Consider the following 15431-nt stretch of genomic DNA (forward strand, 5'->3'; position numbering starts at 1 on the left):
TTTCCTTGTATGTGGTTCCCTCAGCGTACGACCACAGTGCCTTAAAGAAGAGTCTGTAGAAGACCAGTCATATGGCATCGAGGAAGGCTGCTGATCATTTTACCAAACACAGCCAGTGGTTCCAGCCTGCACCCCTGCTAGGACCTGAGCTACTGAGGAACTACTGAGCCTGGGTGGACATTTCTTCAATGCGCATGCGCCGGTGACATCACCGGCTGCATTTACAGTAAATAACTCCTAAACCGTGCACATTTAGAAGATATTTACAGTACCTATTATTATTGGCTTACCTATAGGTAATAGTCAGAGATGGGAGTTTACTCCCACTTTAATTTAGGCATTGATTATAGTAAGATCCCACATCTGTTGTTGCTGCTTTATTGGCTTTGCCCACCCCTCAGTTGTTCGCATTTCCAAGACAAAGAAAATGTTGTACTTACCATAGCTCACAACTGTCCCTAATTTCTAGGGAATGTACCTGATTTGGAACAAATTCCCTCTGTCCCTCTTTCCTCTGTATTGTCCCTCATTTTGGTCTGATCTATATGCTTGTATATAAAATACACTTTTTACCTTTTAACCACTTGCCGATCGCATCCTGTACATATACGTCGGCAGAATGGCACGGCTGCGCAAAGCAACATACAGGTACATTGCTTTCAATTTGCCACCGTGTGGGTGTCCCGCGGGGGCACACGCTCACCCCTCTCGTGAGCTCCGTGACCGTGCCCGCGGGACCCGTGGACTCGATGTCCGCCGGTGTCCTGCGATTGTGTCACGGAGCTGCAGAATGGGAAGATGCCACTGTAAACAAGGCATCTCCCTGTTTTGCCTTGTAACAGGACACTGATCTATTGCTCCCTGTCATTGGATGCAGTGATCAGCGTCGTGTTACTTGTAGCTCAGCCCCCACACAGTTAGAATCACTCCCTAGGACACACTTAACCCTTTCCTTGCCCCCTAGTTAATGTCGTGCCAGTATGAATGGTAGTCATTGAAAATCATGGAGAATGAATTGTCATACGATTTTGCAGTCCAAAATTGTTGGACAAGTTGTATAATTGTGAAAGGGGACTTAAGGGGACATGGCATCAGGTGTGCCCTATGCCTATATCGGGGATATGCAATTAGCGGACCTCCAGCTGTTGCAGAACTACAATTCCCATGAGGCATAGCAAGACTCTGACAGCCACAAGCATGACACCCAGAGGCAGAAGCATGATGGGACTTGTAGTTTTGCAACAGCTGGAGGTCCGCTAATTGCATATCCCTGGCCTATATACTTCTGCTAATAGGTGTCCCTCATTCCCATTTCAAAAAGTTGGGAGGATTGACTTACAGTGAGACTGTTTCTTGAAGTCTATTGAGGGTCATACGCTTCAGTAGTATTAGCCCTATGCACTGCTTGCTCACAAAACTGAGGCAGAGTTATAGAGGGGTCAAATATTTTTTGTGTCCAACCCTCTTATAGACAGGCCACATGTCCAAGACTTTCTACAATCCTGTGTCCCTCAATGAACTTTAAGAAACTGATGTTACGGTAAGTACAAAAATCTTATTTTATATAAAATCTTATTTTATATATTTAATGAAAAATAAAACTATGACAAATGTTTGCAAATTATAACCAAATAGTAACTCATACACAATCACTCTTACATAGGAAAACATCAGGTCATGAGTCACTCTTGACTTGAAACAGACATTTTGTCATGTGTATACATAGGAGCAGTCATATACACTCATAGCTAGAGATAAGCCAAGCTGCGCTGCCAAACAGGGATAACAGATGCCAAACCAAAACCCCCTTGAAATTAATGAGAGCCAAATATGTCAAATTAGAAATGCCCATTTTCTGGGCTAAGAGGTGAGGGGGTGGCAAAAATAGCATAGGACAGGCACTGCCCTTAGGATTATGTATCAATGCAAACAGCTTTTCTCATGTATTGCAAAATATTATAGTTTAATATCACCGCCCCCACCCCCTGCAGTACATATTCACTTTTTCTTTACTTCTCCACTATTCCCCCACTCAGTTGTGTAGGTGAGTCTATACAGCCAATGCATCAAACTTGGCTGTGTAGGTAGGTCTATACAGCCAATGCATCAAACCCGGCTATGTAGATGAGTCCATACAGACAATGCATCAAACTCAGTTGTGTAGGTGAGTCCGTACAGCCAATGCATCAAACCTGGCTGTGTAGGTGAGTCCGTACAGCCAATGCATCAAACCTGGCTGTGTAGGTGAGTCCGTACAGCCAATGCATCAAACCTGGCTGTGTAGGTGAGTCCGTACAGCCAATGCATCAAACCTGGCTGTGTAGGTGAGTCCGTACAGCCAATGCATCAAACCTGGCTGTGTAGGTGAGTCCGTACAGCCAATGCATCAAACCTGGCTGTGTAGGTGAGTCCGTACAGCCAATGCATCAAACCTGGCTGTGTAGGTGAGTCCGTACAGCCAATGCATCAAACCTGGCTGTGTAGGTGAGTCCGTACAGCCAATGCATCAAACCTGGCTGTGTAGGTGAGTCCGTACAGCCAATGCATCAAACCTGGGTGTGTAGGTGAGTCCGTGAAGCTAATACATCAAACCTGGCTGTGTAGGTGAGTCCGTACAGGGATAACAGATGCCAAACCAAAACCCCCTTTGTTGAGAAATGGCAAAGCACTCTTTGAAAGGCCAACCTCCTGTGTGCAGAATACAGTATTGGATTACGCCACAAGTCTAGAAGAAATACACAAATTACAGGGAACCTTGTCCTGGACACTTGTCAGGCTGAAGTCATCAAGGCCCAATCCTTGGTGGCTTGTCTCAAGCACTGTAATCCTCTCTCTCTCACCAGCTTACCTCTCTTACAGCTACTAGTCCTACGCTGCACACTGGACCTCGCTTTCCCTCTCTAAACCTAGGAACAAAATGTCTCTTTCTTTCTTACTTATCATGGGTGATGAAGTCTAAAGCCTGATTAGCCACAGTTTAACCCTTCCAGACTATGGCCCGGATTCACAGACACTGGCGCACATTTATTCCGCCGTAGCGTATCTCCTTTACGCTACGCAGACGCAGCGCAGAGAGGCAAGCATGGAATTCACAAAGCACTTCCTCCCAAAACTGCGCTGGGTTTCCTAGGCGTAAGCCGGCGTAGGTGGAAGTGGGCGTGAGCCATGCAAATGAGGGGTGACCCCATGCAAATGATGGGCCGAGCGCCAGACAGATACGTATAACGAACGCGCCGTCCCGTGGACGCTTCCCAGTGCGCATGCTCACAATCACGTCGGAAAAACTGCCTAAGATACGCCAGATCACTGCCTACGGCGTGAACGTAACCTACGCATAGTCATATTCACCTTCAACGTAAACTACGTAAAATACGCGGGCTTGTGTTCCCTGGTGCAGCCCTTTGCATGGATGCTGCTGAGTTACACCTCCTTTATGGGGCATAACTTTACGGCGTACGTACAACTTACGCGCACCAGTCGTAGCCTGCGTCGGGCGCAAGTACGATCGTGAATCGACGTATCTCCTTCATTTGCATATTTGAATAGAAAATCAATGGGAGCGCCACATGCGTCCAGCATAAATATGCGCCCACTCTACGCCGGCGTAGGCAAGTAACGTCAGTGGAATGAAGCCTGTTTTTAGGCATATCTTAGTTTTGTGGGCACGGCGCACAGATACGACGGCGCATATTTGCACTAAGGCTGCATATCTCCAGATACGTCGGCGCAAGTGCTTTGTGAATCAGGGCCAATATCTCCCATTATCCTGAGCGACTATACATTACATCCTCTTTGCAAATTGGGTATAGGAGCACAGCCTGCTCCTCTAGTAAACAGGACACCTGGCTACACGTACAGTCAAGTTTGGCAGAGATGGGTGCATGGACCTGTTTACCTGTCAGATTTAAGAATAGGTTCACATTGGAGCATTTTGGCATGCAACTTCACATGTCAAATTGCATGCCAAATCGGTGGCAATTGCCAGCAATGGCACAGTCTGAATCAGGGGCGGACTGACCATTCAGGCCCGAGGGCCCCATGCCACTAGAGTGCCCCATCAGGGTTGCCAGCCTCAGTAAAACCAGGAACAGTATGTAAAAATCTGTGTTTTAAAATAAAATACCAAGATTATAGCTGCCTCGCCTCTCCAGTACCTTTTCAGTGTGTGTATGTGTATTCTTTGTCTATGTATACTATGTGTGTATATTGTGTGTATACTGTGTATGTATACTGTATGTGTGTGTGTGTGTATACTGTGTGGCCCCATAATCTATTGCCTGGGGGCCCCATAATCTCCTATTGCCTGTGGGCCCCATAATCTCCTATTGCCAGGGCCCCATAGTCTCCTATTGCCCGGGGGCCCTGTGAGTTGTCAGTCCGCCTCTGGTCAGAATCGGTGCGACGCTGCATTTGTGGCGCTGCACCAATTCCCAAAAGTAGTTTCTGTATTACTTTTGGCGACTTCGGGGTGCGATTTCCATAGATATCTCTGCAGCAACCCCGCACAGATGTCTCTGAAATCGCCCCCGAAGTCGGGACTGACATGCGCGAATGAAATTGCGCGAGTTCAGCTTGGACAGAATTTCGTTCCCACTGTCAGTGTGATCCAGGGCTAATTCACATTTGCATTTTGTCCTTGTTCGTAGCCTAAATACTGACATTTATTTATTATAGGTACTGTCAATGTATGCAGCGCTTTCATATATATTGCACAGTCACATCAGTCCCTGTCCTCAAGGAGCTTACACTGTATAATTTTTTAACTTTTGGTAAAGCCAGTAAAATCTTGTCTATGCCAGTAAATTTTGTTTGTCGTATCAGTACATTTCAATCTGGTAGATTGGCATCACTGGCGTGCGTCCAGAGTAGGCGCAGGAGCGCCGCCCCCTCTCTCCTGCACCCATCAATCAACAATACATAGATTCATGCATTGCATAACAGCGGTGGGTGTGTTTTGGAAGTGCCTGATTAGAGCGAGATGCTCTAATAGGCTTCCCGATTAGAGCCTGTGGGCTCTAATCTGCTTCCAAATGGTTAACCAGGTGTGCGTTCCCTGGTTAAACGGTGCTATGTTATGCCCCGTACACACGATCGGAATTTCCGATAGAAAAAGTCCATCTGACTGTCTGAAATTCAGATCGTGTGTATGCCCCATCGGAGTAATTACATTGTAAATTCCGATGAATTCCATTGTAGTTTAGATAGAGAACATGTTCTCTATTACTCCGATGGAATTCCGTCGGAATTCCGTTGTGAGTTTGGTCGGACAAAAGTCTGATCGTGTGTGGGGGGCATAAGGGAATCGCTTCCCTAACATTGACCCGCCTCTCGGGTGCATCGGGTCTAGTTACTGGTCAACTAATTGGCTGAAGCGACATCGAGGGCAGGAGAAGACATCGAGGGAGTGTGGAGAGGACGGCGCTGACCCGAGGAAGGTAAGTGCCGGGCTGGGGTGGAAACTGGCTGCATTAGGGGGCACAAACTGGCGGCAATTGGGGGCACAAACTGGCGGCAATTGGGGGCACAAACTGGCGGCAATTGTGGGCAAAAACTGGCAGCATTTGGGGGCATAAACTGGCTGCATTTGGGGGGATAAACTGGCTGCAATTGGGGGGACAAACTGGCTGCAATTGGGGGGACAAACTGGCTACATTTTAGGGGGGAAACTGGCTGCATTTGAGGGGGGAAACTGGCTTTGAGGGGGGAAACTGTCTGCATTGGGGGGGGGGGGGGAACTGGCTGCATTTGAGGGGGGAAACTGGCTGCATTTGAGGGGGGAAACTGTCTGCATTTGAGGGGGAAAACTGTCTGCATTTAAGGGGGGAAACTGGCTGCATTTGAGGGGGGAAACTGGCTGCATTTGAGGGGGGAAACTGACTGCATTTGAGGGGGGAAACTGGCTGCATTTGAGGGGGAAAACTGTCTGCATTTGAGGGGGAAAACTGGCTGCATTGGAGTGGGAAAACTGGCTGCATTTGAGGGGGCAAACTGGCTGCATTTGAGGGGACAAACTGGCTGCATTTGAGGGGGCAAACTGGCTGCATTTGAGGGGGAAAACTGGCCGCGTTTGAGGGGGCAAACTGGCTGCATTTGAGGGGGCAAACTGGCTGCATTTGAGGGGGAAAACTGGCTGCATTTGAGTGGGGAAACTGTCTGCATTTGAGGGGGGAAACTGTCTGCATTTGAGGGGGAAAACTGGCTGCATTTGAGGGGGAAAACTGGCTGCATTGGAGTGGGAAAACTGGCTGCATTTGAGGGGGCAAACTGGCTGCATTTGAGGGGACAAACTGGCTGCATTTGAGGGGGCAAACTGGCTGCATTTGAGGGGGAAAACTCGCTGCATTTGAGGGGGCAAACTGGCTGCATTTGAGGGGACAAACTGGCTGCATTTGAGGGGGAAAACTGGCTGCATTTGAGGGGGCAAACTGGCTGCATTTGAGGGGGCAAACTGGCTGCATTTGAGGGAACAAACTGGCTGCATTTGAGGGGGCCAACTGCCTGCATTTGAGGGGGCAAACTTGCTGCATTTGAGGGGCCAAACTGGCTGCGTTTGAGGGGGGCAAACTGGCTGCATTTGAGGGGGCAAACTGGCTGCATTTGAGGGGGCAGACTGGCTGTATTTGAGGGGACAAACTGGCTGCATTTAAAGGGGGGCAAACTGGCTGCATTTGAGGGGGCAAACTGGCTGCATTTGAGGGGACAAACTGGCTGCATTTGAGGGGTCAAACTGGCTGCATTTGAGGGGGCAAACTGGCTGCATTTGAGGGGAGAAAACTGGCTGAATTTGAGGGGCCAAACTGGCTGCGTTGGAGGGGGGCAAACTGGCTGCATTTGAGGGGGCAAACTGGCTGCATTTGAGGGGGCAGACTGGCTGCATTTGAGGGGACAAACTGGCTGCATTTGAGGGGGCAAACTGGCTGCATTTGAGGGGGCAAACTGGCTGCATTTGAGGGGGGAAAACTGGCTGAATTTGAGGGGGCAAACTGGCTGCATTTGAGGGGACAAACTGGCTACATTTAAAGGGGGGCAAACTGGCTGCATTTGAGGGGGCAAACTTGCTGCATTTGAGGGGGCAAACTAGATGCATTTGAGGGGGGCTAACTGGTAGCGTTTAATGGGCACAGTGGCTTTGTTTAATGGGCACAATGGCTGCATTTAATGGGCACAGTGGCTGGGTTTAATGGGCACAGTGGCGACAATTGATGTTTTTTTTTTTTTTTCAGTTTGTTTGCACCCCCCTAAAAAAAATTGAGCACCAGCCGCCACTGACTGGCACCCATGTCTGCCAAACTTGACTGCGCAGGTGAGTCTGTGTGGAGTTGACACACACCCATTGACTTTCTATGGTCTGCCTGCATGCAGCTCAGCATTAGTAAATACAGAAAAGCATGTCTGTAGTTGTGAATGAGCCCCCATGAGCAGTCCCTGGACAGCTAGGAGACGATGTAGTTACACAAGTGTGAAGAAGTTGAGTAGGTATGAAGGTGCCTCCTGTAGATAGACTGTAGCGATCCTAGAAGTGTTTCCAATTAGAGTGGCACTCGTGGTATCTACACGCCTGTTAGTCTGCTGGGAGGACATGAGAGGAGGACATGTGGGGAGGACATGAGGGGAGGACATGTGGGATCAATCAGGGGCTGATGCTGGCTTTGGGGAATGTTGACAGCCCGATAGACACAGGCAGGGCTCCGGTGACAAGAAGAGCTCAGCAAATGAAAGGCGGACAGAGGAGGGAGTGAAGGAAGGAAGAGTTAGGAGAAGGCAGGCACAATCCTCCAGCAGAGAGAGCAAAGGAAAGAGTGAGCAGAAAGTAGTGCGGAGACAATAGATGTGAAGGAAGCAAGGGAGGGAGGACACAGCTCAGCTTGGGATTGTCTGCAGATTTTGGGGGGGAAGAATGGAGAGGAGGGGAGAAGAGTGACCCCCAGACAACACTATGCTCCGGATCACATTGGCTGGAAGTCTAGTCTAGTCTCAGGCTGCAGGAAGGGTGGAGAGTCCTAACACAGCAGTTGTCTCCTCTCCAGGTGATCATGTTCCTCTTGGCTTGTCTTTGTCTCTGCCTGCCTCCTCTGCTCCATGGCTGGACAAGTTTTCAGCACCAGATCCCGGCCACTTACAGGAGTTCCTCCCAAGTTTTCCACATCGCTGCAGAGAGCCCTCCGCTGTCAGAGAGCGCGGAGAACAAAGTGGAGAAGCTGGGCCAGTCCTTCAAGAAGAACATCAGGAGGCTGAGGGAGAAGAGCCGACACCTGGACATGGTCTTCTTGGTGGACGAGTCTTCTAGCGTGGGCCATGCCAACTTCGTCAGCGAGCTCAGGTTCGTCAAGAAGCTGCTCTCTGATTTCCCAGTGGTGCCTTCTGCCACCAGAGTGGCCATTGTCACCTTTTCCTCCAAGAACAACGTGCAGACCAGGGTGGACTATATCTCCAGTAGCCACTCTCACCAACACAAGTGTTCTCTGCTCAACACAGAGATCCCCGCCATCACCTACAAGGGTGGAGGGACCTACACCAAGGGGGCCTTCCAACAAGCAGCGGTAAGAGCTTCACCACCTTCATACCAAACTCATACATTGGCACATTCTTTGTTTTGTTACAAACTTATAGTTATCATTTGTCTGAACTTTGGACAAAAAACTTTCACTAAAATATTCCTCAATAGCCATAAAGTATATAAATCCACTTTGCGTGCACTAAATGTAATTGCAAACCTAGATATTATCGTGTAAGTGTATTAGGAACATCATTACTGCTTTGTACACACCCTATGCAGAAAGAAGGGCTGTAGGAGGGGCCCAGCAGGTCCACCCACTACAGATTGCATGCAGGAGGGGGCGGATACAAGACCAGTCACACTGCACAAAGACAGAGAGCCGCAGTGACTGGTCTTTAAAGCGGGAGTTCACCCATTTATAAAATGTTTCCCCTTTTCCCCTTAGATTCCTGCTCGTTCGGTCTAGGGGAATCGGCTATTTGTATTAAAATATGAGCAGTACTTACCCGTTTTCGAGATGCATCTTCTTCCGTCGCTTCCGGGTATGGGTCTTCGGGAGCGGGCGTTCCTTCTTGATTGACAGTCTTCCGAGAGGCTTCCGACGGTCGCATCCATCGCGTCACGAGTAGCCGAAAGAGGCCGAACGTCGGTGCGGCTCTATACTGCGCCTGCGCACCGACGTTCGGCTTCTTTCGGAAAATCGTGACGCGATGGATGCGACCGTCGGAAGCCTCTCGGAAGACTGTCAATCAAGAAGGAACGCCCATTCCCGCAGCCCATACCCGGAAGCGACGGAGAAGATGCATCTCGTAAACGGGTAAGTACTGCTCATATTTTAAAACAAATAGCCGATTCCCCTAGAGAAAACGAGCAGGAATCTAAGGCTAAAAAGTGCCCTCTAAGGGTGAACCCCCGCTTTAAAGTGAAGTTCCACCCAGAAATGTTATTTTTTTTACCAAAAATCCTAAAAAAAAAATGCATTTTTTATGCTCACCCGATATACCTGTTTCTATGCGGAAGTCCTTAATCTGCCCCTTCCGTAACCACGGTCCATCTTCTTCATCCTCTTCTAGTGAATGGGGTGCGCTGCTTTCTGGGAACTGTGGCCCAGATTCACGTAGGGAGCGCGTATTTGTGAGCGGACGTAACATATCCTATTTACGCTACGCCTCCGCAACTTTGACAGGCAAGTGCAGTATTCACAAAGCAAAGTTGCGGCGGCGTAGCGTAATTAGGCCGGCGTAAGCCCGCCTAATTCAAATATGGAACATGTGGGCGTGTTTTATGTTAATTTATTGTGACCCCACATAAACAACGCTTTTTACGAACGACGCATGCGCCGTCCGTGAAAGTATCCCAGTGCGCATGCTCCAAATTAATCCGCAAAAAGCCAATGCTTTCGACGTGAACGTAAATGACGCACAGCCCTATTCGCGAACGACTTACGCAAACGACGTAATCAACGGAACATTCGACGCTGGCCCGACGTCCATACTTAACATTGGCTGCGCCTCATATAGCAAGGGTAACTTTACGCCGGAAAAAGCCTAACGTAAACGGCGTATCTGTACTGCGACAGCCGGGCGTACGTTCGTGAATAGGCGTATCTAGCTGATTTACATATTCTAGGCGTAAATCAGCGTACACGCCCCTAGCGGCCAGCGTAAATATGCAGTTAAGATATGACGGCGTAAGAGACTTACGCTGGTCGTATCTTAGAGAAATTCTGGCGTATATGATTCTTTGAATCAGGCGCCAAGATATGACGCCTCACACTCAGAGATACCTCCTACATGAATCTGGGCCTGTGTGTAATCCCAGAGAGCAGCTGCCCATTCACAAGTCGGTGCTTTACTCGCGCATGCGCAGTAGGAAGCGCAGTAGGAAACAGGCAGTGACGCCGTTAGGCGTCACTGCCTGTTTCCCTTAGTGAGGATGGCGGTGCGGGACCTGCACCGATCAAGGGATCGGCATCGGCATCGGGGGGGCCCATCAGCACGGGCAAGTAGGACAGGTAAGTGTCCTTATTAAAAGTCAGCAGCTACAGTGTTGGTAGCTGCTGATTTTTAAAAAATAAATAAAAAATTTGCGGGTGGAATCCCACTTTAACTACTTGTCTACTGGGCACTTTCACCTCCTTCCTGCCCAGGTACATTTTCAGCTTTTATCGCAGTCACACTTTGAATGCCAATGGCGCAGTCAGGCAACACTATACCCATATGACATTTTTATAATTTTTTGGAGAAAGATAGAGCTTTTTTTTTTTTTTTTTATTATATTTTTATTGGGTTATCAAGAGAAAATAAATTGTTACAGAGTATACAAATATCTGAATCGTAACAGAGAAATATAAAGGAACAAATAAACAATGTGCACATAATACAGAGCACAGGGGTGATCTGCACAACATATCAAAAATATACAAGCAACTCGTAGGTAAGTAACATGAAACAGAACAAAGGTCATTTATGAAAACAAGAGCATTTTTAGGTGTATACAAAAAAGAACAAGACGCACAAAAAGGTACCAATTAGTATGTATCAGAGAGGGGGGAGGGGATCTACCGAGGTTAATATCATTTATCATGTAATGGTTGGCAAAGGGCTCCCGTATAGAGCTTTCTTTTCATGGTATTTAATCACCAATTGGTTTAAATTTTTTTGCCAAAAAAAAAAAAATTGATTTTTTTTTTTTTTTTTTTAGTTTATTTTATAAAAAAAAATTAGCAAATAAGTAATATTTCTTCTTTACTGATGTGTGCTGATTAAGGTTGCACTGATGGGCTCTGATAGATGGCACTGATGGGCCCTGATTGAGATGCATTGACAATCAGGGCACTGGTGAGCTGTGCACTGAATGGAAATTTTGGTTGCCGAAACCGGAAATGCAAGATGCCCTTGGCTTAAAACCGAAAACCAAAAATGACAGGTTTTAAAAAATATTAATATTTTTATATATAATTGTATGATATTCTGCTTTTTAACTATTATCATGAATTTAAATGAATATTAATTTATTGTCAGCCATTATTGGCACCTCTAGCGCCTCTAGCACCTCTAGCGCAAGAAAAGCTCAAGAAATACAGTATGTATTCCTTTAAATTCTATGTATGTCTTCACAATGGTCAGTTGCGCTTCCGTTGTAGTGTTAAAAATCTTGCTTGCTACATTTTTGGTCAGTTAAAAAAACGCACCAAAAACGCACCTCCCCACTGAAATGCAGCAAGAACATCAATAATGCACCCATGTTACCTTTTTTTTTGAGTTACATGACCTATGAAAAACACACCATAAGCACAGTAAAATCGTGGCAAAACTGTGCATTTTCGGTGCCATTATCAGTTTTATTATAAGGAAAGGTCTGCCGATAACTGGCAAGTCTGTTTACATGTGACCAGCTGTAATTGGACACAGCTGATCACATGGTAAAGGGCCGCTGTGATTGGCTCTTTGCCGTGATCTGTGATCAGCTGTGTCCAAAGAACACATCGGTCATAGAGCATGCCAGATGCATGCCCCTGGGGTGCGCAAGAGGTGGGGTTCTGGGAGGAGGTCTGTGGACACCCTCCCAGATCTGTAAGCCTGCACTGTAGGTGTCTTTCGGTTATAGCACAGGTGGGAAGAGGTTAACTGCTTCCGGACCACGGCAGCGCAGCCAGGCTGGATCTGGTATGCTGCGTGCCGATCCTGTAACCTCTGTGTCCTCCAGACACAGCAGATCATAATAACAGGTAACTTGGTACTGGGTATCCTATGATCACTATGAATGATCATAGCAATCACATGATACCAATGTAAACAAACTGTTATTAAAGTGGAGGTCCACCTATCCCTGCAAAAATTAAAAGCCAGCAGCTACACATACTGCAGCTGCTGACTTTTAATAGAAGGACACTTACCTGTCCTGGTGTCCAGCAATGTCGGCCGTCGGGTGCTGCCATTGCCAGTAAGGGAAACCAGTAGTGAAGCATTACGGCTTCATGCCGGGTCCCTACTGCGCATGTGCGAGGCACCACTGCGCATCTGCTACTGGCCAGGTGGTGGGGGAATGAGGAGGGAGCCGAACTGTGACGTCATTTGCCATGGCCCGGTCTCCCGGAAGTGGGGACAGGATATCTGTCAAAGATAGGTATCTGCTCCCCCCTCCCCACCAAAAGGTGCCATTTGGCACCGAAGGGGGTAGGAGACAAATGAGCGGAAGTTCAACTTTTGGGTGGAACTCCGCTTTAATGGATTTCCATTTATGAAAAGCTTGCTTACAGTTGTGATCTGTTATTGGCCCACAGCAATCAGATGGTACTGGACTACCTGTACCATGTGATTAGCTGTAGCCAATCACAGATCACAACCATAAGCAAACTGTTCATGAATGTTAACCCATTAATGACAGTTAAATTGCTTTTACAGTGATTGTTACTGTATAAGTAATAACAGTATTAAAAAAAAAATCCCTGATAATCCACCCCAGAGTAGTACTGTGTGACTATGGTGACACTGAACTACTCTTATGACAGAATGTGAAAAAAATAAGTAAAAGGAGAAAAAAGTTTAAAAAATAAAATAAAAAAATGATTTATTTTTCTTTTTTACATACTGTCACCAGTCAGTATCCCTAATTACCACCACACCAGTCATATGGTAACGAGGTGCGAGTATGGCCACTGGTGAGAAAATGTAAAATAAAAATTAAAACTCACCATGCCTCTTACTAAATACCTTGGACTGTCCAAAAAGGGGTCATTTGGGGTATATTTGTACTGTCCGGACATTTCAGGGCCTGAAATGAGATAGGCTGTCAGAACATGAGGATTGATCAATTTTCAAATATATATACCATCATTTGTAGACACTATGACTTTCACACAAAGCAATTTATATACACTTATTGGGATTTTTTTTTTCACCAAAGACACGTAGCAGATCACATTTCGGCCTAAAGTTTTGAGTAAATTCGAGTTTATTGGATATGTTTTATAACAGAAATTAGAAAATATATATATTTTTTTTTCAGGAAATGTGATCTTTATTTGTTGATTTAATAAAAAATAAAATAATATATAAATTTCATTTTTTTGCAAAGTTACATTGGGCCAGGCAGGACCAATGTAACCATGCAAAAAAAAAACATATCTGAAACTCAACTTTAAAGGAAACTTCTTCATAAAGACAGAGTTTCACATTGGATTCATGCACAGATCTGGAATAAACACACAAAGATGCATGCGAAGATTCAATAAGAATACACATGTCTTGTTTTTTAGACAAGCTTTACTTTCTCCAGAGTTGAACTTTAACCACTTGAACTTGAACTTGTTATCCCTGGAAAGCCAATCGACGGCTCTAAAAAATGAAACCAGAATGATGCCTGCAGCTGCGGGCATCATCCCGCTATAACCCCCGAAAGCCGAGGACGCATATCTATACACTTGGTGGGAAAGGGTTAAAATATGCATTTTGGGGCTCCCTTGTTAAAGGGGGCTTCCAGGTTTCGATAAGCCCCCTGCCTGCAGACCCCGACAATCACTGGCCAGGGTTGACGGGAAGAGGCCCTTGTCCGTATCAACATGGGGGCAAGGTGCTAGAGGTGGGGGGTGCTTTTCAACTTGGTTACATAAAAATATCCATGTGTCACAAGGGCTGCTGGAGGAGCAGAAATTCACTTTACTGTGCTATATACACTCAGTGCTCATCTCTTCTGGAGGTTGCTCAAGCGAATTACCATCTGTATACTGAATACAGGGAGTCACGCCTTCTGCACCTTCACCCTTCAGCGAACGTCTTTTATCTTGTTCAATCAGTACAAGACATTCTCAGATTGGATGAGGCAAAAGTCATAACGTCAGTCTTGTCCAATCAGAGAACACCTTGAGTTCCTTGAAAGCAATACCATGTGTTCTCTAAATGGCGGAAGTGTCAAGGGAGCAACTCCTTGTATTCATTATACATAAGGCAAGTTACTTGACAGCACCTGTAAGAGACCATAACTTTTTTTTGAGAGAGTGAAGCTTACTGTCTTTCTCACCTAGGCAAGAAAAATGTTCCCCAGCTGCCTGAAGCCTCCTGAGATATGCTCATCACATGTCTTAGGAGGCTTTGGGGGCAATGTAGGACACTGCTCATGTGTATCATCAGGGGGCTGGCTGTAAGAACATGGAAGAGAACATGTTGCAAGCAAAGGCGATAGTGGCGCAGGACCCAGATTGTGGCTGGCTACTAAAGATTACAACAGGACAATGCTGGATTCGCCGGACATGTGAATATGGGTTTTGAGGATAACTGAAAAAAACAAGTGAGGGAGGAAACAATAGAAATTACAGAGGGGGTGAGGTTCCTCTTTAAAGTGTATGAAAACCAACACTTTTGGGGAGGAGTTAGTACAGCGATAGTTAGTACAGCAATCTCCCTGTTGAGCTATGGTGTTCTCACAGAGGGATTACCTCTCTGCCAGAACACACCAGTTAGCGCTCGCAGCCATTGGTTCCCAGTGCTGATCGGGCCAACATTCAGCCCCTTTGTACCAGGCTTTAGTGTTAAAATCCTTGTCAGGTTTTTATTGCAAGCTTTGCATCAGATATGGAATGTCGCTCCCTCTATTTTTCCACCAGATCACTATCTCCGATACCAAAAGTGAGGAAAAAATACATAATATAGGGGTGTCACAAGAACAGAGGGTGTGGGAAATCCTGAAATGTAGAAATCAGTTCTGGTAAAAAAGATAAAATAAAAAATTAAGAAACACTAAAAAAGCAAGATACGCTTTACTGAGACTGTCCTTCCTCTCTCAAATTCCAAAAAAAGGAAGAAATATAATAAAAATATGTATTCATCAGTTTAGGCCACTATGTATTCTGCTACATACTTTTGGTAAAAAAATAATCGGAATAAGCATATATTGATTGGTTTGCGCAAAAGTTATAGCGTCTACAAAATAGGGA

At 46.3% G+C, this 15431-nt stretch overlaps 1 protein-coding gene across 2 annotated transcripts in view; it reads left to right on the forward strand.

The window, feature by feature from the left end:
• Nucleotides 1-7656: 7656 nt before the first annotated feature.
• SVEP1 (sushi, von Willebrand factor type A, EGF and pentraxin domain containing 1) overlaps nt 7657-15431 on the forward strand; it is a 503752-nt gene continuing 495977 nt past the window's right edge. Inside the window, exon 1 of one of the 2 annotated variants that reach the window (XM_040360718.1) lies at nt 7657-8540. In XM_040360718.1, coding sequence (XP_040216652.1) covers nt 8034-8540 — 507 coding nt within the window. In that variant the 5' untranslated portion in view covers nt 7657-8033. The remainder of the gene's footprint in view (nt 8541-15431) is intronic. The other variant, XM_040360710.1, reaches the window with a different exon arrangement.

The sequence above is a fragment of the Rana temporaria genome, chromosome 1, assembly GCF_905171775.1.
Source record: "Rana temporaria chromosome 1, aRanTem1.1, whole genome shotgun sequence".
Lineage (NCBI taxonomy): Eukaryota > Metazoa > Chordata > Amphibia > Anura > Ranidae > Rana > Rana temporaria.